Genomic DNA, 11,682 nt, shown 5'->3' on the forward strand with positions numbered 1-11,682 from the left:
GTGCTCGGATTATTGGATGTGATGCATCTTCTCTTCCTTTCAAGTATTTAGGGGTGTTGGTTGGTACTAACATGGCCCTTAAAAGGAATTGGCAGCCCGTCATTAAGAGAGTTCAAAACAGGTTGTCCTCTTGGAAAGCCAAAACTTTCTCTTTTAAAGGTCGATTAACCTTAGTCAACTTGGTGCTTGGTTGTCTTCCTTTATATTCCTTCTCCTTGGATATGAACTCTGTTATTAAGCAGTTAGAAAAAATTCGGAGGTGTTTCTTATAGGGAGGAAATGATGAAAAGATAAAAACCAATTGGGTTGCTTGGAAAGTAGAGTGCTCGGGCCAAAGGTAATAGGGGGGCTCATAGTCGGTTCTCTTACTTCTTTTAAATTGGGTGATTATGTTTAAATGGATCTGGAGATTCAAAACTGATTTGATTTCTCTTTGGAGTAGGATAATTTGTGGGGTACATAATCTTAACGGGAAACCAGTTATGCTATTGGCTAAAAAAAATTCTCTCAGGTGTTTGGTATAACATCGTGAAGGTGCTTTCTGTTTTTGCAAATATTGAAGTTCCTTTGGCTTACATCTTTAAGTTTCGCATTAAACCATGTCCATCACTTTATTTTGGCTCGACGATTGGATAGGGAATTGTGATTTTGCTTATGGTTTCCTTTGCTCTTTGGGTTAGATAAAAAAAATGTCATGTTGATATCTAAGCGAATTGTTTATGACCAAGTGATATGGAATTGAAAAAGGGCTATTAAAAGCCCTTTTGGAGACAACTGAGCTTTGTACTTTGAACAAAATTGTATGGGCCACCAATCTTTCTAATGAGGAGGACTCATGGGAGTCTAACTTTCTCCCGATGACAAATTTTATATACATGATCTTAAAACTGTAATTAACTTAAAATTAACCATTCCGATGTGTAACCCACCTGTTTTGGTTAGCGTGGTTCCCGTCAAGATCATATTTTTTTTCATGCTTGCATGCATCATGTTCCTTCGTTGGTTACCTTATCTCGAATATGTATCTCTCTTCCTTCCATTTCCTTTTTTTCTGCGACTCAGGGATTTACGAGACACGTCATATACTTGTTGGGTGTTCCTTTGCATCTGATACTTTGAGATGACTTTTCAACTTGTGCAACATTCTTTTTCAAAGATTTTATAAGGTCAACGAGTACAACAAACTTGCGGCTTATTGGAGAAATTGCCCCAAAAAAAACGCAAAATTTAGCTTGCTATCTTGTATGGCTACTTGTGGTATGTTTGGAGGGCTAGAAATAACTTAGTCTTTAATAAGACTCGTATATCTTCTACTAAACTAACGGATAATATTTTCACGATCTGTTTAGTTGGTTTAAACACAAGGGGAATTATGGGGAATGTAAAAGAGTTGATTGGGTTTGTTTCCCTTTAATATTATGTAATTTGTTTTGTTTTTTCTTTTTTTCTGCCTTGTTGCTTTATAGGTTGTGATTTTTATAAAATTTAGTCAGTTCCAAAAAAATAAACTATAGATTTTTAGACTAATATGATATATATGTTACTAAAAAGTAAGTTAAAAGTTGTATGGTCGTGTACTCAACTTTTTTTTTTAAGACAACGCATAAAAAACATCCATGTTGCCATCCAAAGAAGTAACATTTTTTTAACCAAATAAATATGTAGTCGGAAGTATAACATGGCCAACACACGTCGTTCCAACTGCGAGATCACGTAGTATGTGGCTGAGAAACGAGAAATGAGACATATAACCAAAAGTATGTGACGTGTCACTTGTCGATAAGTCCACGTATACACTAACAGATTAGATATTTCATCCACCAATCCACGAGACTCTATCCCATTATCCGTATACTATGTGGGCCAGATGCAATCCCCCAAGTCCCCAACCCCAATACATAGATTTAATAAATTTATTAGTTAAAATACTAAAAAAAATATTTAACTAAATAAGAAATATTTTAAAAAAAATACAAATATGTTTTTTTTTTAATTATTTCTATAGTTTCTGTATATTTATTTTACCATTAATAAGGTGAAAATACGTTTTAGAAACTGAAAGTCTTTAAACAGAAGCTGATGCATACAGTCATAATAGTGCATCTCTCTGATCAGTTCACCAACACCACATATCAACCTCGGTCTTCATCTCTCTCCTCGATCTCTTTCAAATTACAGCAGCCATCAGCTACGCCAATTTAGGTAATGCCGGAGAACTTCCTTTGACATCATGTAATAATTTGTGCTGTAGGCACCATTACAAGTATTTCGACACCATTTTTTTAAAAAGGAATTCGTCTACTTACGAAAAAAAGCATCCTATTTTGTTTATTTTGCGAATATTTGTGGTGGTGAATGATGATAATATGATATTAGAAGTGTCTACACATCGGAACTGTTATAATATTCGGAAACTTGGTGTGATTGCATATTTTGATACGGTATGGTTAGATTCTTCAAAATTGATGTAAATATAGTTCAATTGGTAGTAATATTGGGGAAAAGGCCATGGACACGACCTCTTCTCGTAACGTCTTACGACGTAAATTGCAAATATGCAGATTGATTATTAATGCAGTTATGTTTAGTTATAATGCGGTCTTAATCTGTAATATTGCTTCGCTTTTAATGAGGTCTGATTGTTTTCTGTATATTATTAGCATCTCAGGCATGAAACGAGAGTAATGATAGAATATCTAGGGTGCTTTATGGCTGAGATGAGAGTAATGTGAGATATTGTTTCAGAGCAATGAATTGGAGCTCATAATTTGGAGCTTTCTTTTTGGGATAACATTCTTATTTATACTTCTCTTTATTTTTTTCTAATTGGCAGAAAATTGAAGTGATCTCCAAGAAACCTGAAGACCTGTTCAGCAATTCTGATTATGGTTGCTGCAAAAAGACTTTTCCAAAGCATATGATACTAATTCTTTCAAGACTAACGCCATATATATGATGGCTACAACTGCAGTTATCGGACTAACAGCAGGAAAAAGAATCTTGTGTTCATCATCTTACTACTCTGATGTGAATGAAAAGCTATCCTGCAGTAGCAATCTGGGGTTCACATATGTCCCCACTACAAATTTGATCTCTTCAAAGAAGTCCCCCAACTATACCCATAGTATTACACGCAGTCGAGATACATCTCCTGTGAGAGCTTTGAAGGAACATGTAGATACTACTGTAGCTCCTCCAATTACAGACAAATGGGTTCAGGGGTTTGATCATCTGGATGAGGAAGTCTCTGAGCATGATCTCCCAGTTGATGCCCTACTCTTATTACACAAATCTTTGCTGGAAAAACAGTGGACCCTTTCAACTGATGCTCCAACAAAAGATAAAAGCAGCAGAAAGGTACATGTGACTGGTTCAGGGGTATCTGCTCGAAGGCGTAGAATAAATGCTCAAAACAAAAAACCAACTGTAAATGAAGATGGTGGAATTGGAAACAAACAGTTGAGATCCATAATCAGTCCAGAACTTGTTCAAAACTGTCAGAAAGGGTATCTTAAAGGTATGAAGAATGAGACCTTGCTCACTCACTCAGAGGTGGTTGCTCTATCAGAGAAGATCAAAATCGGTCTACACTTAGAGGAAGAGAAGTCAAGGTAATGTACTTTCTCTGGGATCATAAATGTATGTTTATTTACTGAATGTGAATTTTTTTCAGACTGAAAGAAAGATTAGGATCTGAACCTTCGGAGAAGCAACTAGCAGCTTCCTTAAAGATATCCCGAGTTGAGTTGCAAGCCAAACAGATTGAGTGCAGTTTAGCAAGAGAGAAGCTGGCATTGAGCAATGTTGGTCTGGTGATGTCTGTTGCACTAAAATATAAACACATGGGAGCCGATATGTCTGACCTAATTCAGGTGTCTGAACTTATATTATTAAGTCTTAGTAGATAGATGTTAGTAATATCATATCAACATTCTATAACACTCTGGAATTCTCTTATTTATGATGTAGGGAGGTCTAATTGGACTACTGAGAGGGATAGAGAAGTATGATTCATCTAGGGGACACAAGATTTCTACATATGTCTATTGGTGGATACGCCAGGTGAGGATTACATGAAAAGGAAAATTATAAAGGAAAGAGACAGTTTATAAGTTTGAGGTTACATATATATATATATATATATATATATATATATATATATATATATATATATATATATATATATATATATATATGTATTTGTTTAGTAGTTCATGTTTTTTTTTATGATGGGTTGGCAGGGTGTGACAAGAACATTCTTTGAAAATTCAAGAACCCTAAGATTGCCTACTCACTTGCATGAAAGACTTGGTGCAATCCGAAATGCCAAGGCCAAATTAGAGCGAAAGGGAATCACCCCATCAATAGATGTAAACACTTGGATTTGTCATTTGTGTTTATCTTTTCTTTTTATCCTTATTCTCTTATGTTTTTTTTGCCTTTGTCTCTTATGTAGAAAATTGCGGAGACACTGAATATGTCTAGAAAAAAAGTTACAAACGCCACTGAGGTACTAAAAACTAGTATTTGAGAATTGAGATCCACACTATTTTTTCAATTTATCATCCTGTTTATTAATCTTTAAATACTTGTCTGTCCATGCAGGCAGTTTGTAAAGTGTTCTCACTCGATAAAGAAGCTTTCCCTTCTTTAAACGGACTTCCTGGAGAAACTCTTCACAGTGTAAGTTTTATTTATTTAACCAAATTATGAAAAATCAGTTTCATCACTTTTTATTTCTTACTTTTATATTTTGACCTCTTTCCTTTAACTACCTACAGTACATAGCAGACGATTGCCCTGAAAACGACCCGTGGCATGGAGTAGACGAGGGCGCTCTCAAGGTATTTAAAATAAACTTTTTATTTTTTACGGGCTAATAATGAAAATCACGTCTTTTCCAAGAGATTTAAACTTGTTTGTTATTTTACAGGATGAAGTAAGAAATCTAATTAAAATGACACTAGGGGAAAGGGAAAGAGAGATTATCCATCTTTACTATGGTTTGGACAATGAGTATCTTACTTGGGAGGATATCAGTCGAAGGTATCTCATTCAGATTCAGTCTATAAAAGAAACACACATCAAGAAATGAAATACTCATTTCAACTACTGATACTGTTGTTGTTGCAGGAAGGGATTGTCGAGGGAAAGAGTGAGGCAGGTTGGCCTTGTTGCATTGGAGAAATTAAAACATGCTGCAAGAAATACGAAACTGGCTGCAATGCTGGTCAACCATTAAATTTTTTATGGTAATTATATTTTATGTACATACAAATAATTATGATATGGCTATTTAATTTCCGGTATTAATATATTTCTCAACCAGTATACATTACTGACTTGTTTTGCACCATGAGAGAGCAGTGTATAGAAAAAGTGTTATACTGCAGGAAAATCGATTAATTGAGCTCAATGGAATCAAAATTTGTAGACTCCACCGTTTTTTTCTTCTTTCCTTAATATATCTAACAAACATATTTTGTGAAAGACTGGTTAATTTTTAATTTTGGTATTGAGAATTGGAGGATCCCAAACGAAATTTACCTAATTACATATCTTTTGTTAATTATAAGAAATGCTAATTTAAGTGAGTATTTATTGAAAATCAAATTGTTTATTGTAAGTTGTTATTTGTTATTAGTTAACAATATTTAAGTTAGAGATTGTTGGAACTTTTTTTTTTCGTTGCTTGCTACTTATCAGTAACTTAACAGTTATTGTTTGTTAAAAATCAAAATCTAATTGTGATTATTGTGCTAATAAAAAAGAATTTAATTTGGATATTTTTATGTTGGATGATGCCGGCCCAATGAACATTAATTCTGGATCCATTATCTCGATTACAGTTCATCGCAAAATACAATTATTAGTTAATTCAAATAAAAAACAAATAGACAAACTTAATCAAATAAAAATAAGTTTCCAAGACAAAGATATGAAAGAGTATATAGTTGTCCCAACCCAACACTATATTAATTGAACAAATCCATGTGAAAGTCAAACCTCAAACATTTGTAACATAACAGATTCCCCTCAATCAAGCCGAACTTTTTGATCATTGAATTCTCCGCGTTCCACCATTTTCCATAATTCCGGTTGTTTTCCATTTCCGATTTCGATAAATCAAGCAACAACTGAAGATGCACCAAATTCAAAGTAAAAAAAATGTTCAGATCGGTGAGCAGCAGCAGAGTCTCCGATGATACCTACTATAGCATCTACAGTCATTCGCCGACGTCAAAGGCGGTGTCACCGGCGCTCAGAGCATTGGCTTTGGAAGCCAACGAATTGCCGCAGTACGAATCCTCTTCGCCATTCTCCACACCCTCTAAGAAAGATAAATTAGGGCGTCTTCGATTCTCGGAGAAAGCCGTTCATCTTATCCCTCTCGTCCTCCTCTTATGCGCTCTCGTTCTCTGGTTTTTTTCAAATCCAGGTCATTCTCATTCTCATGCATCCCAATCAGAAATCACTTCCAAATTAAAACTTTACCAATAGTTATTAATTCGAAATGTACGCTAGTGATTTTTTTCTTGCCATAGTTCATTCAAAATCTTAGGATCAAAGTCATCAAATAAAAATAAAACTAAATTGTTTGAATATATATATATATAGTCAAGTTTCGATCTTCATATTTGGTTTTTCATCATATCAATCAATGTGTGCATGTGTTTGAATTAATGATGGTTGATGTATTTATTTACTAATGATCGTGACTAACTGAATGTGCAGACATTCATATGCCGATAAATAAGGAATTGATTGATACAAAAATAAAAGGAAAAACTGTTGGACAAGAAGTTGCTACAACTCGATTGGAAAATTCACTCCAACGCAAGTACACGGAAGCTCATAAACTAACCACGACTTTAGGAAGCCTTTAGTTGTAACGATTTTTACGTTTTCTTTCATACATCATTTTTCATTTAATTATTCATTGTTTATGTCTGGTTTATATTAGTTTTGATTGAAAGACGTTTTTTTAATAGCTTACACTAAATATATATGAGAAGCCTTCGGCAATATTTGTACGACAGTACGAGTTATTATGAACCCCCTTTAATATTTGTAGACAGAAAAATTGCTTTGCATACAAATGTGTTGCAAAGTTGATGATTAGGACTTGTGATGGTGAATTCTGTAATAATGAATTTTTGAAAACAAAATGAATATATAGTATAAAGTAAACGTAAAAGATTCTAATTATGAATTACCACGATGTAATTGTAGTTTGACCGTAATTATCAGACACTTCAATCTTCACGTTAAAAGAGTGAAAGACATCCAACTTAATCAACCCCTAAAATAAAATCCAACAAACAAAAGAAAATATGAATATTTATGAAATCAGTCGTTTTTAGCAAATAAGAAATTTGAAATGGTTTCATTTTTAAACCCCTCCAAATACTTCAACGTTCTTAGGTCAAACCAAATGCAACAATTTTGACAGAAATCCGGTGAATGAAGTTCACAAAGTACCGCTATTATTACAGACATAGTTTTGATTTTTTTTTTAATAAAATATATCTGCTTTCTGTTCAGATTTAAGAAATGTATTATTGCGTCACATAAAAGTTGTTGCAACTTCCATATTTATTACCATCGTAATCCATTATCACTATAGATATTGTGTACATTACTTTAAAAACTCTATCGTCACAATTAGACCTGACAAACGTGTCGTGTCGTGTCGAGTTCGTGTCGTGTCAAGACATTAAACGGGTTGAGAGTGTTTGACCCTAACCCGACCCGTTTAATTATCGTGTCATGTCGTGTCAACCCGTTTATTTTCGTGTCAGGTTTCGGGTTATGGTTTAAATCTTATACATATGTTGTGTCATGTCGGGTTGAAACATTTTAAAGATTGAAAAGTAAAAGTCATGGAGAAAAAAAAATGAAAAAGTGAAATGCTATAGACTTGGGAGGTGGGAGGTGGAACGAAAAAAAAAATTATACTCCTTCCGTCCCATATTTATTGTTCATTTTTTAACTTTTGAAGTTTTTATTTTTCTACTTTGACCTTAAATATTTTTATTTATGTTATAAATTATTTGATAAAACTTATAACAATGAAAAGACATTTAAAACACAATTCATTCATATATTTTGCATTAAGTGTTATATATTAAAAACAAAAATATTTAAAGTCAAATTTGAAGAATAAAGACTTCAAAAGTCAAAATTGGACAACAAATATGAGACAGAGGTAGTAGTAAGTTTAGAAAGCAAAATGGAAAGAGTTAGAGTTAGGAAGCAAATGAGATAGGTAGTGAGGAGGAGTAAAATTAAGTCACTTTGAAATTTTAAATTTTACTTTTAGTTCTTGAATTTGAGCCACTACAAATGTATAATATTGAAAATATTTATAAAAATATGATATATATATATATATATATATATATATATATATATATATATATATATAATTTTTCGGGTCATCTTCGAATTGAAAGTCTTGACCCTAACCCTACCCGTTTAATTATCGTGTTATGTCGTGTCAACCTGTGTACATAAACGGGTCGAAATCTCTGACCCTAACCCGCTAACTTTGTGTCGGGTTCGTGTCAAGTTGTCGTGTCGTGCCAGATTTTGCCACGTCTAGTCACAATCGGAGGGTGTGAGTAAAATGTTATTCGGGTCGGAATTGACCGAAAACCGAATAAGGCTAATTGGAGGAACTGAAACCTAGACCAATTAACCAAATATGAGTTCGGTTTGGCTCAGGTATTAATCCGTTCGAGTCGGTTAATACCCGAATAACATTCACAATATGATTAACAACCTAATATAACTGAAAATAACCAAATAAACCGTATTATGATTTCATAACATGAATAACATTTACAAAATGATTGTAAACACTATATTGTTTATTACTTTTGTAGCTTATGATTCCATAACAAATTTTTTTGAAGAAACAAGTTTGTTGATTAAAAATAATGAAATTATAGATAACTGTTTCAAAGTTGCAAAAAAATATTAGAATTTGTGTAATAAGCATGGACAATAAAGACAAACATATAATTGTAGGCTTACATGTAAACACAAATTATATATTTGGTATGTTTTTGTTCCCAAATTAACTGTCGATATACACTAAAAATGATTTCACTTTTTCTTTAAAATTACCATAAACACGATTTAACTATTCTTAAAATATAAGAGTGTAAAGATGCTGAAATTTCGGATCAGGTATTTAGAATGGATAAGCTTTTATTTGGGTAACCCTGACCGAAAAACTCGAGAACCGAATAAGCCTAATATAGATATTTGAAACCCGAACCGAATTACTTATCAGACCTAATTCAGTTTGGTTCAGTTCGGATTTTTGGTCCAAACGCTTATCCCTAGGTGCGAGTATCATCACAATCGGACGGAGTGAGAAAAGATTGTCAATCAATTTGACATCGAGTCAAAAGTGATGGGTTTTAGCCATAAGAACTTTCCTATGTGCGCATGCAAAACCCTAATGCTTGGATCTAGGCTTTCTAATAAACATGCTTTGAATCCAAGACTTCTAATTACTAATTAGGTTAAACAAGAACATTAAAACAGATCTAGAATCATACCTTTGAGTTCCTTGTTGATCTTGAGGTCTTGGAGCTTCTAGAGTCACAAATGTCACTCCTCTAATGGCTTACAAACACCAAAGCAAGGAGGATGATTTAGGAGAGAGGAGAGGGGAGGAATTCGACCAGAGGTTCCTTACTTTAGGTCAAGTGTCGAATTCCCTATGCCATGGGGTCTATTTATACTTGTAGATTCCTTAATGATTACAGATAAGTCCCTATCAGATAATCTTCTCTTAAGGCTATCCAAATCCATTCCTAGGATAAGTATATGGACGATTTTAGCTTTCCTAAAGCTCTTAGAATCCGTCCAAAGTATATCCAAATGGATTTACAGTTTAAAGCTTAACTATCAAACAATTGACAGTTTATACCCCTTTATTTAATTAATCTCTTTAAGTCACCAAATTAATTCTAATTAATTCTATGACTTATATTAATCAAATAACAAATATATTATTCATTATATTATTCCCATAATATATTAATAATATTTATTCTCTCTTAATAAATCATCCTATCAAGTTGCTATGGTGAAGGCAACCCAAAAGGACCATGCACAACCGAATATAGTTACAGCCTTAGACACTATTCCAACAGTCTCCCACTTGGATAAGTCTAGTAACTATACAAGTACAATTCGGTTTGCAATCGTAGCTCTCAAAGACGCTGTCAACTCTGATCTAATCAATCTTGTCCTTTAGATAAGGGAACGTACAGTCCTCTGTTAGATATCATGCTGACAATCCTATGGAATGGTTAGTCAAGCATTTAGGTTTCTCGATCTCTGATTTATTTGACATAGAACTTAATCGAACACATCAATTCAGTTCTGACCGGGCCCGGCACATAAGTCAAATCAAATCATCGAGCGGCCGAGATATCGCTTTTACCTTCTTAGATAAAAGTTACAGATAAACTTCGACTTATATGCATTTACTTATTCATTTACCAACTATACACAACAATACGTTTTATAACACCAAGTTACTGATGCGTTTTCGTATTATCAATGTACAATCAATTAACAAATAATAAACCATATATCTAGGTTTTAAGACTATATGATATTATCGTCTTGCGATCACCTTTTATATCTTATTCCATAAGGTGATTCCAGCAAGCGCGGGTTTATTCCAATGCTCAAAACTAGTTCATAAGCACTCATGAACGTTGCAGCAATCCTTTGCTATGTCTAACACCATTTAGACACTCTACACACCAATTCATGACAATCTTCTTTCATATCTACTTCCAACATATGAACGATTGTGGACCATTTGAATAATTCGATTATTCCTAATAACCTCAATTATTCTGGAAGTCAAAACATGCAAAGTGAAACAATAGCTTAAACAATTAACATAAGATAGTAACATTACTCATAAATAAAACTCCTTTATTTAATCATCAAATGTCAATTACATTTATCTATTACACGTTTCTAATACTATCTAATCTATGCTAATATCATCCTTCAGCCCAATACTCCTAACATGCTGCAAGTGCTTAACCCTACTCAGTCCCTTCGTAAGCGGATCTGCTGGGTTATCTTCTGATGATATCCTCTTAACTACGAGTTGTCCTTCTTCTACACGATGTCTAATGAAGTGATACTTTCTGTCGATATGTCTTGATCTACCATGATCCCTCGGTTCCTTGGTTAAGGCAACCGCACCTTCGTTATCACAGAAAATCTCCATTGGCTCCTTTATGGCAGGTACGACTCCAAGATCACCGATGAAGTTCTTTAGCCATATTGCCTCCTTCGACGCTTCGCTCGCTGCAATGTACTCTGATTCGCACGTTGAATCAGCTACGGTTTCCTGCTTGGAACTTTTCCATGTCACTGCTCCTCCATTTAGGGTAAAGACCCAGCCCGACTGCGAACGGTAGTTGTCCCTGTCGGTTTGAAAACTGGCGTCACTATACCCTCGCACCTTCAAGTCATCACTCCCTCCGAGTACTAAGAACCATTCCTTTGTCCTCCGAAGGTACTTAAGGATATTCTTCACCGCAATCCAATGTGCTTTGCCAGGATTCCCTTGATATCTGCTAACCATGCTCAAAGCGAAGGCTACATCAGGGCGAGTACAAGTCATAGCGTACA

General features: G+C 34.2%; 2 protein-coding genes across 3 annotated transcripts; both read left to right on the plus strand.

Annotated features, from left to right (window-relative positions):
* Window positions 1–1,940: 1,940 nt before the first annotated feature.
* On the plus strand, window positions 1,941–5,338 carry LOC111892130 (RNA polymerase sigma factor sigA). Of its 2 annotated transcripts, none has more exons than XM_023888205.3 (10): window positions 1,941–2,202; window positions 2,834–3,611; window positions 3,674–3,872; window positions 3,970–4,062; window positions 4,242–4,370; window positions 4,457–4,510; window positions 4,606–4,683; window positions 4,782–4,844; window positions 4,934–5,046; window positions 5,134–5,338. In XM_023888205.3, exons 2-10 carry the CDS (start codon window positions 2,953–2,955, stop codon window positions 5,240–5,242), a joined length of 1,497 nt encoding a protein of 498 aa, XP_023743973.1. In that variant the 5' UTR covers window positions 1,941–2,202; window positions 2,834–2,952; the 3' UTR covers window positions 5,243–5,338. The 2 variants fall into 2 exon arrangements, with proteins under 2 accessions (XP_023743973.1, XP_023743974.1); XM_023888206.2 differs by lacking the exon at window positions 1,941–2,202 and adding an exon at window positions 2,242–2,441.
* Window positions 5,339–5,476: 138 nt separating this feature from the next.
* On the plus strand, window positions 5,477–7,049 carry LOC111892131 (uncharacterized). The gene is made up of 2 exons (XM_023888207.3): window positions 5,477–6,439; window positions 6,736–7,049. Exons 1-2 carry the CDS (start codon window positions 6,169–6,171, stop codon window positions 6,885–6,887), a joined length of 423 nt encoding a protein of 140 aa, XP_023743975.1. The 5' UTR covers window positions 5,477–6,168; the 3' UTR covers window positions 6,888–7,049.
* The last annotated feature ends 4,633 nt before the right edge of the window (window positions 7,050–11,682 follow it).

The sequence above is a fragment of the Lactuca sativa genome, chromosome 2 (assembly GCF_002870075.4).
Source record: "Lactuca sativa cultivar Salinas chromosome 2, Lsat_Salinas_v11, whole genome shotgun sequence".
NCBI classification, from domain to species: Eukaryota; Viridiplantae; Streptophyta; class Magnoliopsida; order Asterales; family Asteraceae; genus Lactuca; species Lactuca sativa.

Excerpts from the sequence above, each read along its gene's own strand:
- LOC111892130 (XM_023888205.3), top strand. The coding sequence starts at position 2,953 with ATGATGGCTACAACTGCAGTTATCGGACTAACAGCAGGAAAAAGAATC. Across the intron at positions 4,063-4,241 it reads TCTATTGGTGGATACGCCAG|GGTGTGACAAGAACATTCTT; the intron begins GTGAGGATTACA and ends ATGGGTTGGCAG. Across the intron at positions 4,684-4,781 it reads CTGGAGAAACTCTTCACAGT|TACATAGCAGACGATTGCCC; the intron begins GTAAGTTTTATT and ends AACTACCTACAG.
- LOC111892131 (XM_023888207.3), top strand. The coding sequence starts at position 6,169 with ATGTTCAGATCGGTGAGCAGCAGCAGAGTCTCCGATGATACCTACTAT. Across the intron at positions 6,440-6,735 it reads CTGGTTTTTTTCAAATCCAG|ACATTCATATGCCGATAAAT; the intron begins GTCATTCTCATT and ends CTGAATGTGCAG.